The sequence below is a fragment of the Typopeltis vanoorti genome, chromosome 3, assembly GCF_054136105.1.
Source record: "Typopeltis vanoorti isolate ZY-2024b chromosome 3, IOZ_Tvanoo_1.0, whole genome shotgun sequence".
Lineage (NCBI taxonomy): Eukaryota > Metazoa > Arthropoda > Arachnida > Uropygi > Thelyphonidae > Typopeltis > Typopeltis vanoorti.
This window is the reverse complement of record NC_143551.1, coordinates 62444496-62467858: the sequence shown is the minus strand read 5'-3', so window position 1 is coordinate 62467858 and position 23363 is coordinate 62444496. Positions and strand designations below refer to the sequence as shown.

At 34.2% G+C, this 23363-nt stretch overlaps 1 protein-coding gene across 1 annotated transcript in view; it reads right to left on the bottom strand.

Annotated features, from left to right (window-relative positions):
* Window positions 1–3558: 3558 nt before the first annotated feature.
* The window catches only part of LOC150108197 (BAI1-associated protein 3-like), a 709720-nt gene continuing 689915 nt past the window's right edge, over window positions 3559–23363 (bottom strand). Inside the window, exons 32-33 of the mRNA XM_090390426.1 lie at window positions 10747–10940; window positions 3559–4380 (exon numbers count right to left, since the gene is read on the bottom strand). Coding sequence (XP_090246552.1) covers window positions 4295–4380; window positions 10747–10940 — 280 coding nt within the window. The 3' untranslated portion in view covers window positions 3559–4294. The remainder of the gene's footprint in view (window positions 4381–10746; window positions 10941–23363) is intronic.

Here is a 23363-nt window from a genome sequence, read left to right as displayed (position 1 = left end):
TATTATTCTTAGACTTAGTATTCTCAGTTAAATGACTAAGAAACATATCCCATACTAATAAACTGTGTTTCTTCATTATATCACCTGTTCCATACATTATTTATCCATAAATTCACACCATTTTCGTCCATCCATCCTTTTTTGTGAAAATGTACAAAAACACCTTAAGGAAATTTTATCTTAGTTTTACGTTTGAAGACGCATTGGTTTTAACTCAGCAATAAACACAATTTTTAGTGAAGAAGGTAAATTAAATATGGAAATAGACAACAGAATCAACAAAGCTGTTATGGTATTAAGTGAGCTGAATAAATTTATATGGAATAAGACAGAAATTAGTCAAAATACTAAATTAGCTGTATGAACACTGCCTTGTATACAAGGCAGTGTTCAAGCCAATTTTAACTTATGGATCTGAAAATCGGGTTAGAAGTAAAACACTTGACCAAAGACTAGAGACAGCATATATGAGAGTCCTGAGAAAGATTATTGGCTTGAACAAATGGCATCAATGGCAATATCATATTAAAAACGAGGTTATTCGTAAAGAACTTGATATTGTCAGCATCCAGGAATGCGTTAGCAGAGCTAACCTCAGGTGGTATGGTCACTTGAACAGAATGGGAGAGGAAAGAAAGTGTTCAAAACAAGTGTTCTCTACCAGGTTGGTAGGAAAAAGATCCAGAGAGAAGACCAAGATATAGATGGAGATTGATACAGTAAAAACTGCCTTAGAAGACAGAAATATAAGATCTGATAATGATGGAGTCTAGACAGGTAACAGATTGATTTGGAGGAAAATTGTTGATAGGAAGTTAGTAATGATGTAAGTTCTTCATGTAATACTATCCTGTACACTCCTTGAGGGTACATGTCAGTACTGTAATTTGATGATTATATAATTTCTTGGCAAGAATTTTTCACAAAAGTGTGCACAAACAATTTGCACGGGCAACATCTTGATTATGCTACTTGTATATAGAGGCTGTTGACTTCACATCAGTTACCTCAGTATCTTGTAATATCTAATATCTCATAAAATCAGACCATTTGCTAAAGGAATGTTCAGCCGAATTGGCTAAGCCTTTCACATATTTGTATAATTTGAGTCTCAGCTCAGGAATAATACCACAGGAATGGAAGGAATGTATGATAGTTCCATTGTACAAGGGTAGTGCAAAAACTCGTGTCTAAACTATTACCCATCAGTATCTCTGGTGTGGTAGTGAAGATTTTAGAGAGGTTGGTAAGAACTTGCATACAGAAATGGGTACACAAACATTCTATACTCTGCAAGGAACAGCATGGGTTTACTAAAGGAAGGTCATGTTTTAGCAATTTGCTCATGATTTGTAACAAGGTTACGGCTGAGTTGGATAAAGGGAATGGATACACTATGATAATGTTAGATTTTTCTAATGCATTTGATAGGATACCACAAGAAAGGCCGTTGATACACTGGAGAATATGTATTGGAATACAAACTCTTGACTTGGATCAGGGGATGGCTGACAGACAGATATCAAAAAGTAGTATATGGTGGGTATGAATCTGCCAGATTTAAGGTGACCAGTGGTGTACCTCAGGGTTCAGTCCTTGTGCCATTATTGTTTAATCTATACATTAATGACATCGGGAAGGATCTAACATCAGATGTGCAATTGTTTGCTGATGATGGGAAAATAGGCAGGACAATCAGGGATGCTACGGATATTCAGTGATTTACAAAATGATTTGAATAGACTGGAAATTTGAGCAAATGAAAATGGCTATCAATTTAACGTAAGTGTAAGGTTATGCTACGAGAAACTGAGGGGGCAAGGGATCTTGGTATATTGGTGGAGAGGAATTTGAAGTTCAATGATCTTATAGCAAAAGTTGCAAATACAACTCAGAGGATAATTGCAATGTTGAAGTGAACCTTGATATGTAAGGATAAGGAAGTTATTTTGCCTCTTGATAAGGCTTTGATAAGACTGCACCTGGACTTTTGTGTGCAGATTTGGTCTCCTGGGTTCTTAGGGGATAAAGAAGCTGTGGAAAGGGGTGCAAAGAAGAGTTACAAAGATTATATCTGAATTATGGGATTTAGATTATGAGGACAGATTGCGAATATGTGGATTGCAGACTCTGCTTAATAGGAGAAAGAGGGATGATATGATAGAGGTCTATAAACTTTTGAATGAGTGTTATAGGATATCAACTGATGAAATTTTTAGTTATATTGAAGGTGGGGGAGAGAAAAGGGGGCATCCATGGAAGTTAAATTTATTTGCAGAAAGGGGTAAGAGCTAGGTTTTTCTCCCAAAGAGCAGTGAATGAGTGGAATAATTTACCATTAGGGATGGTGAATGGATCTAGTGTGATGAATTTAAGGGAAGGTATGACAGCTGGTTTGGATGATTTATTGCCTCCCTCAATAAGTCCTTGACTACCTGGAGGTCTCAGATAATAATAATGCAAAGCACAATTTCTTTCAGACATATGCATGTATACATGTGAGTTTACTTACACTTGAATAGAGGATTAAATAATGCAGTTTCTTTGCAAGTATAATTCACTTTGCAACCATGTGTGTGGGATGGGGGGGGGGACCCTATTTATACATGCATAGCAAGTGTCACTAGAGTAGAACAGTACAAATTTGCTAAAAACAAATCACTAAGAATGATCCTGTGCCTCTATTATTGAAATTTAATCTGAAACTGAGCAAAGTTTCCAATTGAAGTCATTGGGAATCCATGAGTACCTCAGCAATACGAAATCTCTGTTTCTATTGGGTCTGAAAATACCTATTTACTCAACAAAATTCAGTGACAGCAGGAATATTGAGGCAGTAACATCTCATCAGATGTGAACAGGAAGGTGAATATTCTGGCATGCTGCTGTTTGTTACGAATTACCATATTAATACATCTTACATGAAGTTATCTTCAAGTCTGGAATGCTCTACATAACCTCTTTTCTCATCTCTCTTGCCATTTTCAAAAAAAAAAAATAATAATAATAAAATAATTGTAAGAAACAGAATTTAAATAATCACACATTACAAACTTTCTTATGTACCAGCTATTCTGTTTTTGCTAGCTTCATAACATGACACATTTCTTAATGGATATGGCAAAGTGGCATAGCTGTTTTATGTTATATCTGATTTGTTCAGATTTCATATGGACAACAACCATTATAAATGTTACAATTAAAATGTTGATGAGTTGCTTGTCACTCTGAATGAACTTGAATTTCAAATACAAAATACTTTTATTTTACATAGAACATAGTGTTGATGTCTCATTACATAAACTGTGTTGGCAAGTTCTGTGAAAGTACATTGCAGAGGGTAGGGAAGCTACCTAATTTGCACCTGCATTGAAAATGACCATTCCAAATGTTAACGACCTCCTATTACTATCTTTGATGTAGAAGGCAACCTTTGCTAAAATTATATCAAGTAAGTTACAAAATATTCAGGGGGAGGGATAGTAATGAAGCTACTATTATGTGTTATTAAAACTGCATATCAGGGGAAACTTTTCAAAATAGAAAAAAAGAGTAATGTGTGCAGTAAATACAAAGGTTTATTATGCCAAATTGGTCAGTTTAGAGATATAATACAAAGACTTTTCAAAGGTGTACATTCATACAATGAGTTTCTGTATGGCAGTAAAGATGTCTAAAAATTGATGCCTGCTTGAGAATAATAATGAAAAAAAATATAGTATAGTTTTAAAATCAGAGATAGCTAGTCTGAACTTTTATTTTCATTTTATCTCTGTAGAGTTAACTGCCTGAATGCCATAAAAGGCAACTGAAATTTAAGACATACAGTATTCGACTCTTGGAGTTGCTATATATATATATATATATTTTTTTTTTATATCACTCCCACAGAACAAAATATATATTATTAGAAAGGAGCCCATGAATATTCCTTCTCCTTTTACATTTTAAATGATATTTAAGCATCTGTCAAATGATTAATTCATGAACAATGTGATTTATATTGAAGCCTTTTTCCTGAGGTGATACAGTTGAATGAAACTTCTCTGCATAGCAAAGAATAGCCCACCATAAAGAAACAAGCTTCTTTATGATGCATAAAATGCATTACAATGTAGACATTTGATGATTGGGAGATCCTCTGAGACCTGACTATTTTCTTCTCAATCATGATCTTTCCAGTATGTATGAAATGAAAAATGACAGCATCAATTTTTAAACACCCTGTACATAAAAGAGAATTCATTAGGAAACTAAGAACAAAGTTAGTTTACAATGTAGAAGAATACAGGGATCATGATAACTTCATTCTTTCATATTTCACAAATTCTTGAGCTTCTTTATCCCAAGTACGAAGAGAAAGGGCAGAGAGAATATCATCTATAAGAAAAAAAAAGAATAGATCAAATAATATATCTATAATAAGTAAATCTAAAAGAAACAATTCTTACAAAATTTAGGATAGAATACTTAGAATAAAACCATAGACAAACTGATATGCATTACATCAATATCACACAGCTGTAGAATAAAAATGCATCAAAGACTGATATAGCAAGAAAAACAAGTAGTGTTTGTAAAGAATTTCAAGCTGAGTATGTATTGAAACTGTGAATGTCAGAACACTTGTGAAACATTGTGCATAGCAGTAGTAGTAGAAGACAAGAAGCAGATCTCAAAAGAATTATTTATCAACTCTTATCTAGATGCTATGAACAGGACTGCATTATCTGAACTGCAAACATGCCTCCATAGCTTGCTCATATTGCCAATACCCTTTGGCTGTAAAGACCTGAGATCAAATCCCATCTAGAAGGTGAAGAACCTTTATAAGGGTATTTTCATCTGAAGGTGAGTTAGCCAGTCTCATACAACAGCAGAGTTTTTTCATCCTGCAAAGTAATCACTGTCCACAAGACCACTTGCAATTTAGAGACATACACTAGTCTCATATCCTTAATTGCTTTGGCCATAATGACCAACCACAACCCGACTGTAATGCATGGGATAGTGCAAGTGTTATGGTGTTGGGAGGGAGGAAAAGTGATACAGAATTATTCTGCCTGTTTTTATTGATACTACTATGCACAGAAAAGTGTACCTACACAATTTATGGTACACCTGTTGAATTTATGGCAAAGTGCCATCAACGTTCCAGCAAGACAATGTCCTCTGCCACATGCCAAAGTTTACTGTGACTTAATTTGAGGATAATTTATCTCTAATGAATCAGATATCTAAATCTGATTCATTGCATTTAGGGTGAAGATAAATACAGGTGAGGCTGCAGTTTCCTGGAAGATATGGGTGTCATTTTCTTTTTTCCAAGTATAGAAATTGTCTAAAGATACCATATTCACTTTGGAATGAATAAGTTTTATGTAGACTGTCATGAAGTAACATTGAAGTATAGTAAATCCATATTCACATGTAGATGCTTCACTGTTATTTGTAACTAAACATATCTGAGGGAAGAGTTATGCAAGATATTGTTACTTACTTTAGATATCATAGATTAAGCTGTGAAATCCTATCCTATCAGTAGAAAATCCAGGTAAAATTTTGCATTATTTTCAAATTTGTGCAGGCCATGAAGTTAATATCAGAGAGAGAGAGAGAGAGAGAGATCATGCTTTTCATTAAGGGTTTCACTGACTTGACTTTAAAATGCTCTTAAAAAAAAAAAAAAAAAGCAGCAGCAGCTAATGCCTGTTATTCCCATATAGAATAATAGGCTAGGCCATTTTAGCTCTATCTAACTTTTAATGATGAATATGAAGAGCTTTGCAATTGAATAGTACAACACTTAGTAACTCATGCTAAAGGTTTGTAAAACTCATTCAAGCTTTTGAACTTGAAAAAGTTTCAAAAAGTTATTATTTGCTTTCTTGATACTGTTGAAAAAAAAAAGGATCTTTTCTTTTTCAATAATTATAATTTATATAGTGACTGAGGTTTATAGAACACAGGAATTTATCAGTCATTATTAACTAAATAAATAAATTACACCAACTAGGTGGGGAAAGGACGAGAGGACATCCTTGGAAGCTGAGAATGAAGGGTGTAAGGACTAGATTTTTCTCTCAGAGGGTGGTGCGTGATTGGAGTGGATTACCATTGGATGTTGTGAGTGCAAGCAGTGTGAATGAATTCAAGAATAAGTATGATAGCTGGTGTGTGTAGTATGTGGCCTCCCTGGAGGTCTCTCTTAATAACTAGTTTCACCACCTAAGAGAGAACTGCTGACTTCTTCAGGGTCATTGCTGAAAATCTTAACAGTGGAGGGAAATGAATATCATATCTATATCAGACATATAGATATGGTTTGGAAACATCTGTAGAAAAGAGCAACGCTAACTATGATGGGAAATATGTGCTGATTTCTGTTCAGAACTAGTTATTACTAATGAGAAGACACAAGAAAAAATTAGCTTATTGTTGATAGTGATCATATCGATTCAGGACAAGACAGTACAGGAAATTTGAAAGAAGAGGTGATCACCATTCAGTTTTGGTATGATAAAATTGAACATCATATTGAAAAAAGTGTGCATAAGAAAGTTTTCAAAAGAATCAAAATCAAGCAGCTTTCAAAGGTGATTTGTAGATTTAAATATTATTTAAGAAAACATGAATAAATTTATAAATAATTTATATTAATAATTAAATATTGAAAAAGAAGTTTCATTGACAATACGATGGTCTTGGGAAGAGAAGAAAGCACATCAAAAGTTAGTTCCTAGCAAGTAAGTCAACACATGCTCTGAGAGAATATAAAGAAAATGTACGAAACTGAAGTGATGTGTAAAAGTGGATAAACAAAAGACATGGGAAGAATATAGAAGATATATGGAAAGTGGCAAAATGTTCTTGAGCCTATTGCAGCTTAGAAATGGAGGAAAGACTACTATAAAAGGAATAATCAATGATGATAACTAATTTGGCCAGAAATGATCATATATATGCAGGTATAAAAGTTTTAGTGGCTGCATTGCATAATTCAGAAGGCAAATAAAATCTCCACTGGTATGCATCATTTATGTGGATCATATTATTCATATTCCTTCATATCAAAATCAGAGATGTTCAGTTCAACTCAGCTCCTAACTTTATGCAGACTATGTTATACTCCTAAATCAGTGGTTCCCAATCTTTTTCCACTTGTGTACCCCTTTTCTATAAATTGTACCCCTTGTTTTTAAAATAGCTGTTTTTAAATACTGACATTTACTGTTCCATAACTAACGTTTTGCATTTTGTTTATTCACCATTACTGATTATTTTTCGTGTGCCACTGAATGGCCCAGCACATACCCCTGGGGTTACCAGTTGGGAACCGATGTCCTAAATAAATCTGGTACAAGTCTTTAGTAAACTGAATATATTGTAAAAATTGAGTGTGAAAACCAACAATAAAAAAATATAAAAAACTGAAAAAAGCAGGAGCATAAGAAAATACCAGCTGTATTCTGAAATAGAGATCTTATACAACAAATAAAATATTTCAGTAATTAAAGACAATTTTTAGCAAAGATGGAAATATATAATAGAATTCTTGCTGATATAGTGGTGTAAAAATATCACATAACTGTGATTTACTTAAGTTAGTTTTTTTTTACAATATTATATATATTGAGTGTAAATTTTATGAATAAGATTTAAGTTTATTTTACATGATAAAATTTATTTGTTTGCAATCTTAATATAGTTGCATGCCTAGTATTTCCAAAAGCATCAAATGATTAAGTGGTGATGATACAAAAGGAAACAAATATATTTTAGTCAACTTGCTTACCTTGATATTGTAATCCATAGGAAATTATAGATTAATATTTTATATTTTATTATTGTAAATTTTCCTAAATCATTGTAACATATAATCTCTATACTGATGGCAGTTTCATTGTTACTTAAATTTCACTTTGAATCTTAGTAATAACAGTATGAGTGATAGTTATCAGTTTTGGAACAGCTATTGCTTAGAAATTATGCTAGCTAGAGAGAGAATAGAGAAGCAGAAAAGGAGAAAAACCAGAGAGTTAAATTCTGTGATCCTGAAAACATTTTTTATATGGATTTTTTATTTGTTCTTCAAAGAAGAGCTGAGAAATTAATATCAAGCCTTGATATATCAGTGAAATATATGATGTGTGCTCAATGTAACTGAAGCAAAAACGATACACTCCATAAAGTGAGACAAAACCTACAATAAAATTATTTTCATTGGAATTACCTTTGAAACTGCTCAGTTAAATGTTATACTTCTATAGTCATGAGTATCTTCATATCCATTTCAAGAAATTAAAGATATTAATCAAATGCTTGTATATATCTATTTCTACCAAGCATAATAATCAAGAGAGAACTTTTTTTTTTAAATTGTCATCTAATCTAAGGAATTTCAAAGATGAGACAAAATGAATGAATGAGTAGAAATTAAAAAGAAGATGGTAATTGAGATTATAACTGCAAAGGAAGTCCTCCATATAGTCAAAATGAAACTATAGAACTTTCAGCTGAATGTTGTGCTCTTCTTTTGTATATTAATTGATATCTAATTTTTAGTGGAACCTGTGGCATAGTAATTAAATAATAAAGTAACACGTAAAAAACATGCTTATTCAAAGAAAGTTGTGAAACTATCTTACACTGACCAAATTTAAATAAAATGACTATGTCTCTCTCAAAGATCTGGGAGACTTTTATCTTATGTAAAAAACCATTTATCTTAATAGATTGAATTTGTTATTTCTATTATTTCCTAGCACGTGGTAACAATTGTATTTTAATAGGTGATCCACTGAACGTTTTGCCTGTATTCCATTCCTATTACTGTTACAGACACAGAAGATGTACTATTAATTTTAGTACGAAATATCTGTCTTCTTTTTGACTAATTAAAGATATCACTGGTTTTTACATGTTACTTTATTATTTAATTAATTGATATCATCTTTCAGAAACAAATTTAATTATGAGAAGACATAATGTGAAAAAGAGAGAGAATTTTTTTCCCCTTCTCGGAGCTCATATAGTGTAAGCTTTAAATGGTCATATAGTTAGTTATCTTTGTATTCAATAAGAATTTAAAAGTTGGATATATATAAAATATCAGAAATTATTATTTACTAATTATAATTGTACAGAGAATATGACTTTTGTCAGATCTCCTTAGAAACATAATGAGAATAACTTAACATACAGAACTGTATATATTTGTACATATATATATATATATATTTGTTTACAGTAAATATTTTAATTTTTTTATAGCTTGAATTTTATTCTTTGAAATAACTAAAACCAAAAGTATAAATATAATTAACTTTGTCTTCATGACCGATTCTTAATACCAAAAGGCTGGAGAAATAGGAAAAGGGAGGTTAACCGTGGGAGCTAGATTCACATTCATATAAAATAAGAGAGAAATTGCTAAAACATTAAACTAGCACTATACAAAACAGTGTTCAAACCAATTTTAACTTATAGATCTGAAAGTCGAGTTAGAAATGAAACAATTAATCAGAGACTAGTGATATGAGAGCTCTGAGAAATATTAGGGCACTGATATCACAATCATATTAAAAATGAAGATATTAAGAGGGAACTTAGCATTGTTAGCATTCAGAAATGTATGCGCAGAGCTGATCTAAGGTGGTATGATCTTTTAAGCAGAATGAGAGAGAGAGAGAGAGAGTGTGGAAAGGTTGGAAAACAAGTATCTGATGGCAGGAAAAAGACCTAGAAGAAGATAACATAAGTGAATTGATGCAGTTAGAATTGCCTTAGAAAGTAAAAAATTACAATAACTGAGGTACTGTGAGAACATATTGCTTTTATGAGTTACTGTAAGTGCCCTGACAAATAACAGATTAATTTGGAGGAAAAGTGTAATAACATAATTTAATCATCATAACATCTTGAGTATATATATATTCTTCTTCTTATTGTGCTATCTTCTATCGAAGGTCAGCGACCATCTTGGCGAACAAACTGCACTCTTGTTGCGTATTTTTTTTCTCCTTATAGCATGTTAACATGGAACTTCTGTTCCAAATGTCTGCTAACCAATTACCAGTCTTCTGGAAAGAAAAGCTGGTTCATTTTGTTCTCTAGTCTATTCTATCAAAGTACACCACAGCTGAGTTTTAGAGAGGAATTATGCAATTTTCATCTAATTGAAATTTTTTATTGTTGAATTTACTGAAATTGAATTATATATATATATATATATATATATATATATATCACAACCAATTTCTGATATATATATATCAGAAATTGGTTGTGAAGAGTGTATGAATAGATGGGAATGTTTAAAAGAAACTTGTAATTCAAAGTGAATGTAGATAGGTGCTATCAACAAGTATTCTTTTTCATCATGACAATGCTTGACATCATTCAGTTGATGCAATTATTGAAATAATTCAAGAGCTTAAATTTGAAATGCTTCAAATGATTATTATCTTTTTAGTTCTCAAAAAGCATTTTTTACACGAATACAGACTCAAAAAAAATGGTGCACAACAATTGAAAGCATTCTATTTGGGCAGCATTAAGAAATATGTAGACTGATTTAACAAGGAAATACAATAATACTACCCTGAAAAAGAATAATTGTTATTAATTTAAAATGTGAAAAGTATCTTTACTATGTGATTTACTCTCATAATATAGGTTGATGACGAAAAGTCTAACGAAGTGAAAATCCTTGAATTACAGAATATGAAAACAGTTAAGACTTACTTTTAATATTTGGCTGTACAAGTATGAGTTCTGTTGGTTGTATATCTTTTATTGATTCTCCGTGAAGTCCGAGGACTTTGTTCAAGGCAACATATGCTTCTCCTTCAAAATCATTCTTCCTCATTACATCATAATCCATCACTACGAAAGATAGAACAGCACCTTCTTTCTCACAGCTATCAACCGGAACATGACTGAAATTTTAAAAGAAAGGAAAAAAAGAATATAAAGCTTCTCTATTCTGCTCATGTCTCTAACGAAAAGTTTAAAGGATATTTGCTGAATTTACCATACACTGTTCTGGTAAGAAGTGAATGTGTGTATGCACGCACGCACACACACACACACTACTATTTAAATTTCAACAATAGGGAACATCTTTAATAAAATTTAAAAGAGCAAATTCATAGGTAAAATAATTTTCAAGATCTGACAGGGTTTATTTTATTTATTTTTTTTCTCCTTACAGCATGTCAACATGGAACTTCTGTTCCAAATGTCTGCTAACCAATTACCAGTCTTCTGGAAAGAAAAGCTGGTTCATTTTGTTCTCTAGTCTATTGTATCAAAGTACACCACAGCTGAGTTTTAGAGAGGAATTATGCAATTTTCATCTAATTGAAATTTTTTATTGTTGAATTTACTGAAATTGAAATTTCATTCAATTTAGCTTTAAAAAAAGGGCACTTCAAGTATTCAAATGTTTTAGAATTCATCTTTTTTTTGGAAGGTAGCTAGATGCATTTCCAAGGTGATTTCTAGCTAAGTTTATGTCACAGCATTTTTTGTGAGAATTGAATGCCTCATGAACCCTGATGTCTTCACTTTGAAAGAGCCTAAAAAATTTTGTAATAATGTAGAGTTCCTGTGAATAGTCTCAGGATGTTGTTTATACAGTATATATTGCATTCAGAGCACAGCCACTTGAATTCCATGAGTAATTTCTCTTGGAAAGGAAATCTTTATTTTTAGTTGATAACATAAAAGAACTCTTTTCTCCAGTGTTTTTAATACTTTCTGGTCTCTTACTTTTGCCTTCAGTTTTATGCCATTTCACAAAGCTAAAGTGTATACTTTGCATTTCCTTTCATTTATTGTCATAATGAAGGATGAATTTATATAAATTATCCATAAAAATAATTCAACAAGAAATACAATAATGAAATTTATGAAAACAACAGAAAATGGTCAGCACTAGCAATGATGAAGCAGACTAACACTTTTCATATCGTGTCAGTAACATGATCCAATCTCGACTTGTTTTTGCTAGATAATTGTGTTTCTTATACGTTACACAGCTCTTTCTGCTACAAGGGTGGCAAAAAGAGCATTGTGCATTTGTCAGAACTGATGCCATGCCAGAGACTACATATCCTTGAATCCCTACTGTTTGATCTCCTCTGGCTCAAAATTTCTCTACCAAATCAACCCTCCATTTTCATTTGCTCACTCTATCGCTTCATCAACCACTCTGACATCTTCAACTATCTCTCTCTCTCTCTCTAAAGTTTGACTTTCTGCAGTCAAAATACTCCAATAGTGAGGTCATCCTTCTTGGGGACTTCAATGTCCACCACTCATATTGGCTCCCCTTCTCCAGTTTCACTGATCAAAGCAGGCTGGGATGCTGAGGTGTTTGCCAGCAGCAGTGACCTATCTGAGATCATCAGTCTTCCCACCAGAAATACTTGACAACCTCTTCCAATTTGGTAGCAGACTTCCTAACAAGCTCACCTTCCAGGTATACTGTAGTTGTTGGTTCTCCTCTTTTTAACTCCGTCCACGACCTCATACAAGTCTCTTTTGTCACAGAACAACCTTCATCCACCAGTTCACAGTCCCATGTCCTTTGGCACTACAAGGGTGCCAACTAGGAGGCCCTCTGTAACTTCTATTCCTCCTTCCCATGGTCTGACTACTGCTTTTCTTCTGATCAAAAACAACTGCTCAGACTGAATAACAGAAATCATCCTGACAAGAATGAAGGCTTTCATCCCTTATTCCACTCCAAATTCTCAGCCACCATCCAAGTCTTGGTTCTCAAAAAAAATGTGTGCCAATGCTGTAAAAGAAAAAAAACCTCTGCTTACCATCAATGGCTCAAGAACAAACTCCAGCTGCCCACTTTGCTTATACTGCAGCTTGCAACAGTTGCAAAAGAATCATCATCAAGTCCAAGTCAGACTTTGAAAGGGTCATATGCTGCAAACTCACCTCCTGCCCATGTGGCAGTTGCTCCTTCTGGTCCCTTGCCAAGGCCATTGAGTGCAACTTCTGTCCACCACTCTCTCACATCCTGATGGTACTGTAGTTACCTCACCTAAAGACAAGGCTAACTTACTGGAGTCACTCTTCTCTTCCAATTCCTGCATTTGATGACCTGGGCAAAGTTCCCTTCACTCCACCAAGAATGTCTCCCATAGTCTTTTGACAAAAAGAAATCTGAAGAATCCTTAATAACCTGAATACAAACAAGGTATCTAGTTCTGACGGTATCCCACTTATTGTGCTAAAAAATTGTATTCCAGAACTAACACCTATCCCGTATTGCCTCTTCAATCTATTCTATTAAACTGGCATCTACCCTACATCCAGCCCATCCCAAAGAAAGGTTATAAAAGTCAACCAAAGAACTACCATCTAATTACTCTCACTTCTGTTCTTTCTAAAATTATGGAGAAGCTCATCAACAACCAACTCTTGAACCACCTAGAGACATACCAATTATCAACCACTTGTGATCTACAGCCGATCTTGCTTTCACCACCCACCTCTGGAATCAGGCCATGGAAAAATTTGGAGAAACTCACAGGGTTGTCCTCGACATTTCAAAGGCATCTGATTGGGTTTGGCACAGGGGCCTACTTAACAAACTGCCATCCTCACTCTGCAAATGGATCACCAACTTTCTCACTAGTCGCTCTCTACGTGTCATGATGGATGGTCTACTCTCTTCAGATTTCCCCACCAATGCAGGAGTACCCCAGGGTTCTGTTCTTTCACCCACTCTCTTCCTCATTATATAAATGACCTGCTCTCACAGCTTTCCAATCCTATCCATAGCTATGCCGATGACAGTATACTCCATTCTTTCTTTTCTTTTGACCAACCCTGTAGTGCTGAAGTATTAGAATCCTCAAGATCTACCACAACCAGAGACCTGAACTCAGATCTAGCTATATCCAGGTGGGGGGGCAAGGATAGGCTTGTTAACTTCAATGGCACCAAAACTCAGTTCTGTCTGATCTCTTGCACATAGGAGCTCACTTCTCTACCCCTTACCTTCAACTATATCCAGTAATATTGTGATGCCTAAACATGACCAGATTTGCCTTCTTAGACTGACCTGCATCTCCAGTCTTTCCTGGCACAACCATAAGACACTACCTCACACCTTCACAGCTGCTAACCCTATAGAAATCCAAAATCCACCCAGCCATGGAATACTGTTCCCATATTTGGGATGGTGCACTAAAATCCTCTGTAATTCTATACAGAAGAGAACATTCTGGCTAATTAATGATCTCTCACTTTCTCACATATCCACTTCAATCCCTCTCTTACAGATGTTCAGATTCTGCCTTGTGCCTCTTCTACAGATACACAATTGACAGTACTCTTGCTGAATCATTAAAACAAGAGCTGCTGGTAACCAACATCCTTTTACAGTCCATCTCAAAACTGAACCAACTTCACTGCCTCCTCTTTCATTCTATCTATTTCTGTCCTTTGGAACAGTCTTCCCCACTCTGCCTTCCCCAGAGATTACAACCTTAGGTGTTCAAACAAAATGTGAACAGATTCCTCCTTTCTTCTATTCTTCTTGCCCACACACAGCACTGATGTGCTATAGGGCTTGTGGCTTTTTGTATGTGGATCAGATATTAAAAAAAAAAAAAAGTCAGTGTCCTCCACATAATTGCTAAAATTTGTTGTGGTCCTCATAATTTTGGTAATGTGTCCTCTAAATTTTAAATCCTTATCCACCATCATCCCAAGATCTCTTATTTCCTCCACCTCCAGGAATATATCCCCAACAATTCCAAATTTTAAAACTTGACATTTGGCAACATTGAATTAGCATCCCCCACTCCCATGTCCATTCAGTGGTATGGTAAGAATTTAGTGGTAAGTGGTAAGAATTCTTCAAAATGGCATCTGTTAGGCAACATAAATTTGCAGGATGAAACATTTCAACTTGGATGAATTATATTGGACTTTTATGCATGCACTGAAAAATGTGAAAGAACTTTTGACTGTGAGAATAAATGAAAAGAATGGGAGTATTAGAATGAGCAAAGAAATGTAACGATAGACTTGAAAAAATGTGGCACATACAGTGAATTTAAAAAAAAAAGAAGGATGAAAGTGGTGATAATGGTGAGAATTAAAAAAAAAAAACTTAGCAAGAGTTTTAATTAAGGATAAAATGGGTGTTTGAAGAAGCAGACTGTTAACATGAAGGAGAAACAGGAAATTTGCATGGTGAAGGAAATGTCAAAGAATGATTGAGTGGCATTGTATGGAAATTCACTGTTATAGGTATTATGGATAAAAGGGTGCATGAGACATTTTTTTTGTATAAGACACAATGGGACAAATATTAGACTTGTCGCTGTGAGAGCAGAAATGGCTTAGAAGGTGAGAGGGAGGGGGGGATGTTGAAAAATTATAGAATAACAACATAGTTGGGAACATGGTTATTGAATTGTACATATATTTCAATTGTGAATTGAGAAGGAAAGCAGAAATGATGAATGGTATAACTATGTTAAGAAAAAGTTGTGCAATTTGTGAATGTATGAAACAAATTTGAAGGGATGCTCAAACAATCAGAAAAGAGATAGGCATTCAGAGTAACTGCTCTTTGGAGGAGGGTAAGAGGGGATGCAGAAGCAAGATAAACCAGCTGTAAGGTTAGGAAAAAGGGAAACGAGTGGGGTCAGAATGGAAAGAAAGAAAGATGTTGTAGCTTGCTAAATTACAATCAAAGCAACTAAGACCTATGAGGCTAGTGCATTATTTGTGTAGATTGTGTGTATGTGTGTTCTTTTGGCTGGTTTGTGGGATTAAAAAACCTGAGTTTCTTGGAGGAAAAAAACATCATCTCTATATGCTAGTTAACCCATCTTGAAGTCTGTCACACCAAATGTGTGACCAAAAGAAAGAAGTATGGAATAGGGTATAACAGAATGTATATCGACTGGAGTGAAGTATAAGTAATAGTACAATCAAGACTTATGGGACTTCAGGAACTAGTATGTTTTATGTTTATTCAAGGAATATACTATCTGATCAAAAATAGTCAAACTTCCCTTCACAGTAGTGCATATGGCTATGTACATTACAACCATGGTTTGTACAGGTATTAAAGGAAGCACCCAGTCTCACAGACAAACATTAACAGTAAAATAGGCTGTACTGAGGAGCTCAGTGACTTTCAGTGTGGTGCTATCATAGGATGCCATCTTTGCACCAACTGTGTTTGGGAAATTTCTGCCCTGATTAATTGTAATTTATGTTTTGGGAAGTGGAAATGCCTAGGAGCAACAACAGCACAATTGCTTAGCTTCTGTGACTTTGACTTTTATGTGGAGCCACATTATGATATACATAGAAAAATGCAAAGATATAACTGAGGAAATATTGTGTTATTAGTTATTAACTGTATTAAAATTAATTACAAACTTTAATGATGTGTGAGTAGAATAAGACTCTCCCATATCTTAGATAGTGAGAGGCATTCATTCTGATTTAAGTTCGGATGGTGAAGTGAGGCTTTGGAGCTTTCTTTAAATAAATATTCAAATTTATAGTGACACAGATTAAGTAAGCATGTTTTAGACTATAGAATATTGCGGTCTGTATCTATTCCATGCTGTATAAAGCTAGATTTCTCAGATTTCCTGTTGTCGATGTAAGGTTGGAGTTCTTGTATTCTCTGTTCCACTGAGCATTTAGTTTGTCTAAAGTAAGATAGATGACAGTCACAAGGAACTTGGTAGTTATTTTTTAATTTTTTTATTATTTTTTTATTTATAGGAAGAAAAGTTAGCCACTAAATTGTATTTCTTAAAAATTCTGAAATTGGTTCTTATGTACCAGAAACATATGGGATAGGGACTCGATGTATTGTTTCCTTGTTATTTGAGCTAGGATTATAGGAATCAAAAAGACATGTGGTCCTTTCTGAGCTTTTGATGTTTAAGAGTTCCCTGTAATTGTTGAGGTGTAGAACATATAGAGTGAGCATGTTGTACTAAAGTCTTCTGTGAGGGATGGTGAGCAGACTTGAAAGAAGCATCCAATAAAAGAAGGATAATTTGCTATCTTTTCTATTTCCATAGTAAATTTAATTTGTGGATATAGATTGTTTATATTAGATAAGAAAAAGTAGGTAATGTTTCTTCATTATGGGGCCAGATCGCAAAAATGCCACCTATATAATGAACCTGAAATGGAGGATGAGAGTGTATGGATGAGAATAGGATGTCTCCTAAATATTCTAAATAGAAGTTTGCAAGAGCAGGATAGAGCGGACTTCCCATGGTAGTTCCTTCTGCTTGTCTGTAAAACTTATTTTAACAAGGAAAATATCTAGAGTGAATAACAAAGTCGAGTAATTTCACTATATCCTGTTGAAATGCTTGTGGCAGTAGATGTAGTGTGTCCTCCAGAGGTACATTAGTGAAGAGAGAGAGAGTGAGTTGTTATATCAAAGCTAACCATTAGATCAGTGAGTTGTAGGGAAACTTTTTCACTTTATCTAGAAAATCGGATGAATTTTTTAATGAAGGAGCAGGAATTACCAATCTGAGTTTTTAGTAAATGTGCTAAAAATTTGGCTATGCAATAAGTAGATGAATCTATACAGTTGACAATTGGACAAAGAGGAATGCCTTCCTTATGCATCTTAAGTAAACCATAGAATCAAGGAGGGGGGATACTAGTAAATAAGTTTTAGGTATTTCTATGGTGTCTTCATCTAGGCTAACTTTATCTAGTAGTGAGTTTAATTTTCTCTGTCGTCTGTTCATCTATTCCCGTGGGGTTGTGATCCAATTCTTGGTATGTCAATCTATCCTATAAAAAAAGAGATATTTTTCTTTTATAATTTGAAGCATCCATAACTACTATGGCTTTTTCCCTTGTCAGCTTTAGTAATGATAAGATGACTGTTGTGTCTTAAGAATTGTAAAGCTCTCATTTCAGCTGAAGAGATGTTTGTAGGTGGAAATTTTGATTTCAGTAGTACAGATAAAACTCCCAAATGAAGTTTATTAGCATCCTCACTAGCGAGAGTTAATGAGTTCCATTCAATATTGAAAAGGAAACCAAAGTAAGGTATCTTTTTTTTTTAGGAACTATGGCAAATTCATGTCCTTTTAAAAGAATGTGGATTTCACTTTTAGTTAAAGGGCATCCTGAAATGCTAAACTACCCAGTTTTCTGGAACAGTATGATGAGGACTTTGCACTGTAACTGGTTAGTGAGTGTAATTATGAGGTATACTTATATTAATACAGCAGAATGATGAACTACATGGTAGGTAGATTGACAGAACATGGGTATTGGTTAGGAAACACCTGACATGGTAACATACAGCTGTATATACCAAGAGTTAGACAAATATATACAGCAGAAGTGAAATGGATGAACAATAAAGCTAAGCTATTTGTAAGAAAATGAAGTTGTTACAAAAGATATATAAGATACCAGGTGATAAGTAGATGTACAAGGAGTATATAATGCAGACTAGAGAAGTGATAAACATGTTAATGAAAGAAAAAATAATTTGTATAAAGATTGGCCAAGAGAATTCTTCTGCAATGTGGCAAGATGGAGAAGGAATAATTGTTTTGTTTTAAAAAAAACGAGCCTTATAAACTCAAGGAGCTATACAACTCACCCAGGCTAGGTATTTACATACATGCCCACATGGCAGGTGCCAACCCACAACCTGATCACTATTCCCTCTGATCTGAATGCTGATATCTCTCTCTCAAAAAAAAAAAAAAAAAAAAAAAAAAAAAAAATCCTTAATAACCTGGATGCCAACAAGTTTCTTGATTTAGATGTGTATTTTCCTCTTAATATCCTCTCCAGCTGTGTTCAAAATTTGTGCTCCAGAATTAATACCATCCACTCCAGCATGGAAACCTATATTCATCCCCATCCTCCAAAAAAAAAGCATGATAAAAGTCAGCTATCAAACTAGATCCATTGCCCTTACTTCAATCCTCTCATTTAAAAAAATAGAAATGATGACTAACTGTCAAATTCTGCACTACTTGGAGGCCCACCAATTAATGACCCATGGGTTCTGTCACCCCCACAGTAGATTGCTTAGCCATCCTTACCCAACTTTGAGACATTTGACGTGATCTGGCAAAGAAGCTTATTTACTAAGTTGCCATTTTAGAGTCTGCTTAAACCCTTTTGCAGCTGGATCACCAGTTTATTTCTGCTTGTTCACTATACATTGGAAGGATGGTTTCCTCTCTTCAAATTTCCCACCAATGTCAAAGTACCCTGAGGGCAAAAGTAACTGCACTTTCATCCATACCCTATTTCCTATACATTAATGACTGTCTCAGTAATTGAAATCTTATCAATAGTTCTGTTGATAACAGTACACCCTCCCCATTCTTCTTAACTTAACAAACCTTGTTTACAATCATTTGAAGTTTCAAGATCTTTCATAACCAATGTCTTAAACAAAGATCTTTTTGCCATTTCCAGTAGCATGACAATAATCTAGTGAATGGCATGCTACACAAACTGAGCCTCTAATTTTTCATAAGAAATATCTGACTTCACTTCCATTTACTTTTGATAATACTCAGATCTTCAGTGAAGATCAAATTTCTCTTCTCAGGCTGACTTACACCCTCTAGCCCTACCTGGCACAAATCTCATCTATAGCCTCTTCAGCCTTCCAAACACTTGGTGTCTGATTCAGTTCAAAACACTTCACACCTGTACACTGGTCAATATTCATTTACTCTCCAGCTCCAAACCTACTAAACCTCTCTTTCTTTTCTTTCATTCCAATTGTCTCTGTTCTTTGGAACAGCCTCCCTCACTATTTTCTCCAAGGATCACAACTTCTAGATATTTAACTCTTTATTTGACAGTGTTGCTCTTAGGCAACATGACTTTACAGTTGTTCTATTCTCATTTCCACCCAACTGGCACCATTTGTTGGCAGAAACATGATTCAAAAAAGTGTTTCACTGTGCATTCATGAAGACAAATGTTGCTTGGAAGCAATAATGGCAACAGTTGGGCGGAAACCCTTATAGGCAAGAGAATAGAACAAAACTGTCAAGTTGTGTTGCCTGAGAGCAACACTGTCAACTAAAGGGTTAAGTGACACATTAACTGGATCCTTCTTTCTTCTTAACCTACACACACACACCACTCTTGGGTTATAAGTTTTCAAGCTTCTTGTGTGTGGTGTGTGTGTATTCTAGTGAAGCTCCTATCTCAACAGTGGAACAAATGATGGAAAATTCCAATTTAAAGAAATCCAAGAGTGGTACCTTCCTTATAAATAAAAGAATATCTATCATATAATAACTTATTTTTTGACTTGTATTTCCATAATATCATGTTTTGTTGATTGACCTTGTTCAGATTCATTTTTTGTAATGTCAGTCTACTTCTACTTCTGCCCTTTATTACCAGAGATGTGATATTTCTTACTATCATTAGAATTGGCTAAAATGATCCTAATATCAAGTCCTTTTCATATTTTCACCATTTTTAAATGCAGCACATAATAGATTATATGCCAACTTGGATGGCCATGGCTGTAGGTTTGAATTCCACATTGGCATGAATGCTTGTAAAATTCTTTAGGATGAGACTGCCATCCTGCACATTAGAAGCCTAAGATGACTTGAAAAAGTACCATGTCTGGTTGCTAAAGCAGGATTTCTAGATTATGTTATCTTTAGCCTGTCAAAGGCTTATATCCTATTTTTAGGTTGGATTCACACACACACACCTCAGATCCCATCATATGAGAGATAGGTCCAGTCTTCTATATTTTTCATCCACTCCAGTCTTTGTCTTCCTCTCCTTCTCTTTCCCTCAACAGTTCCTTCGAGAAGTATCCTTTGTAGGCAGTTATGTCTCAGAAAAAGTCTGAAATAGCTGACTTTTCTCTTTTTAATTTCTTTTATCAGGCTCTTGTTTACGCCTACCATCTCTAGTACCTCTTCATTTGTCTTTTTGTCTTTCTATGATATTCTCATAATTCTTTGCAGCATCCACATTTCAAAGGCCTCCAGTTTTTTCACACTCAGATTGGAGAGAGTCCATGTCTCTACTCCATATAATAATGTGGGCCATATGTAACATTTGAAGATTCTTAGTCTTTTTTCAGATTTAATTCTCTAGATCAGCGTTTCACAAACTTTTCCTATGATGGAACACTTCACAAATCCTGAAATTTTCACGGAACACCTTGGTTATTTTGTAATGTATTAATTAATAATTAATTGTTAATTTAGACGATTCTTATTATTAATTAACAAATGATCATTAATTAATAATTAATTCAACATCAATTAAACATAAACATCATTAAATTAAGTTGTGCTGATTTTCATTGACATATCCCATTCTGATCACCAAAAATTTATAATATTATTATAAGTACTTACAAGTGAATGCAGACTTTTTCTCCTGTGTGATGGTAGTTTTCCCCTCCTTTTGTACATCCTGGGGATTGCTTTGTAGGCTGGTGGTGGATGACTCACTATCTGTTGCGTCACAAACACCTTCAATAAGAGATTTCTTAACACCAAAATTAAACAAAGCCCCTTGTCTCTTATTCATATTAAAATTTAAATCTGCAGGCCTATTACTTTTAAAAAATCATGGCACTATAGTTTCGAAACATTCACCCTACAATACGAGCTTGAGACTGCCATCCTTCATATTGAATACTTTCTTGAAGAAAGTATTCAATATTACTAGATTTGAGAACCAGATACAGACTACCTTGATCTTCGATTTTAGTAGAAAAATTTTCTTTATACTTCCTTGCTGATAGGTCACTAACATTTGCAACAGATGTTATTTCCTTCAGTTTTGAGAACAGAGCATATGCCACCCATTGTTGTAATCGGCTTGCAGGCAATTTTTATGATCGGTCATAAACAGCAGTATTCTCTTTCCCAAATGTTAAAGGTTTCGATGTGTGAAAATTAACAATAATTCATGAATATTTCCATGTTTAAAAATATGCTGCTTGGTCACTGACATTTGCTACACAGATGTCATTTCCTTCAGTTTTGAGAACAGAGGATATGCCGCCCATTGTTATAATCCACTTGCAATTTTTATGACTGTCATAAAGTGGTATTCCCTTTCCCAAATGTTAAAGGTTTCGATGTGTGAAAATTAACAATACACAGATGTTAGTAGGCGTTCTGTGTCTGAGCTTTTCGACATATTCACGAATATTATTCTCCTCAGAATATTTCCACTATAAAATATTTATTCATGAAAAATGCTTAGAAAACTAAAATGACAAATTCCAGGAGAACTTCTCATGGAACACTTATTCACCTTCCGTGGAACACTAGTGTTCTGGGGAACACAGTTTGGGAAACCCTGCACTAGATGTCAGTAGATTTTTCATACTCTTGAAAGTTGACCTTGCAATTTCAATCCTTTTTCTAATTTCATCTTCTGTCTTGCCTTTCTCTGTGATCAAGTGTTCAAGGTATATGTATGTTTGCACCTGTTCTAATTTATTTCCTTTTATATTGATGCATATTTTTGGTATTTCCTTTTCTCTTGAAATTATTTTTTTTGTCTTTAAATTTTTGTCCATAAATATGTCCATAATTTTTGTCTTTTTAAAGTTGAAACTGAGGCCATACTGTTTGCTGTACTTGAGGAATCACTGCCCCCTACAGTGATTCCTTTGAGGTTACTACTTTTATTTAATATTTCTTCTGTGTACAGGTTAAAGAGAATCGGAGACAAGACACAGCCTTGTCTCAAACTTTTCTGAACTGGGAATTCTGAGGTCTCTCTATTTATTCTCAAAGATGCAGCCTGTTCCCAGTAAAGATTAGTTATTAGCCTAATGCCTTTTCCGTCCATGCCTATTTTTGAAAGGATTTCAATAAATTGCTCATGTTGAACATTGTCGAATGCCTTTTTGTAATCTGTGAAGCAGAGGTATACATCTTTTTGTTTTTCTAGATATCTTTCTATGATGGTTCTGATGTTGAAAATACCTTCTCATGTACCTACATTTTCCTTGAAGCCACTTTATGTATCATATCATTTATTTCTATGTTTATTTTTCTTTTATTTCTTTCAAGAATAACATATAGGAGGACATTTGATACTTGACTGATGAGGCTAATTGTCCTGAACTCTTAACATCTTGTAGCTTTTGTTTTCTTGGGAATTGGAATGAAAATTGAGTGATTAATATCTTTGGGTAGAAATCCAGTCTCATATATCTTATTGCATAAATTTATTAGAAATTTCAGTCCTATTTCATCGAGAGCACTCAACCATTCTGCCAAGATATTATCTATTCCTGCAGCTTTATGTGGTTTTAGTTTTCTGATGGCATTTTCAAC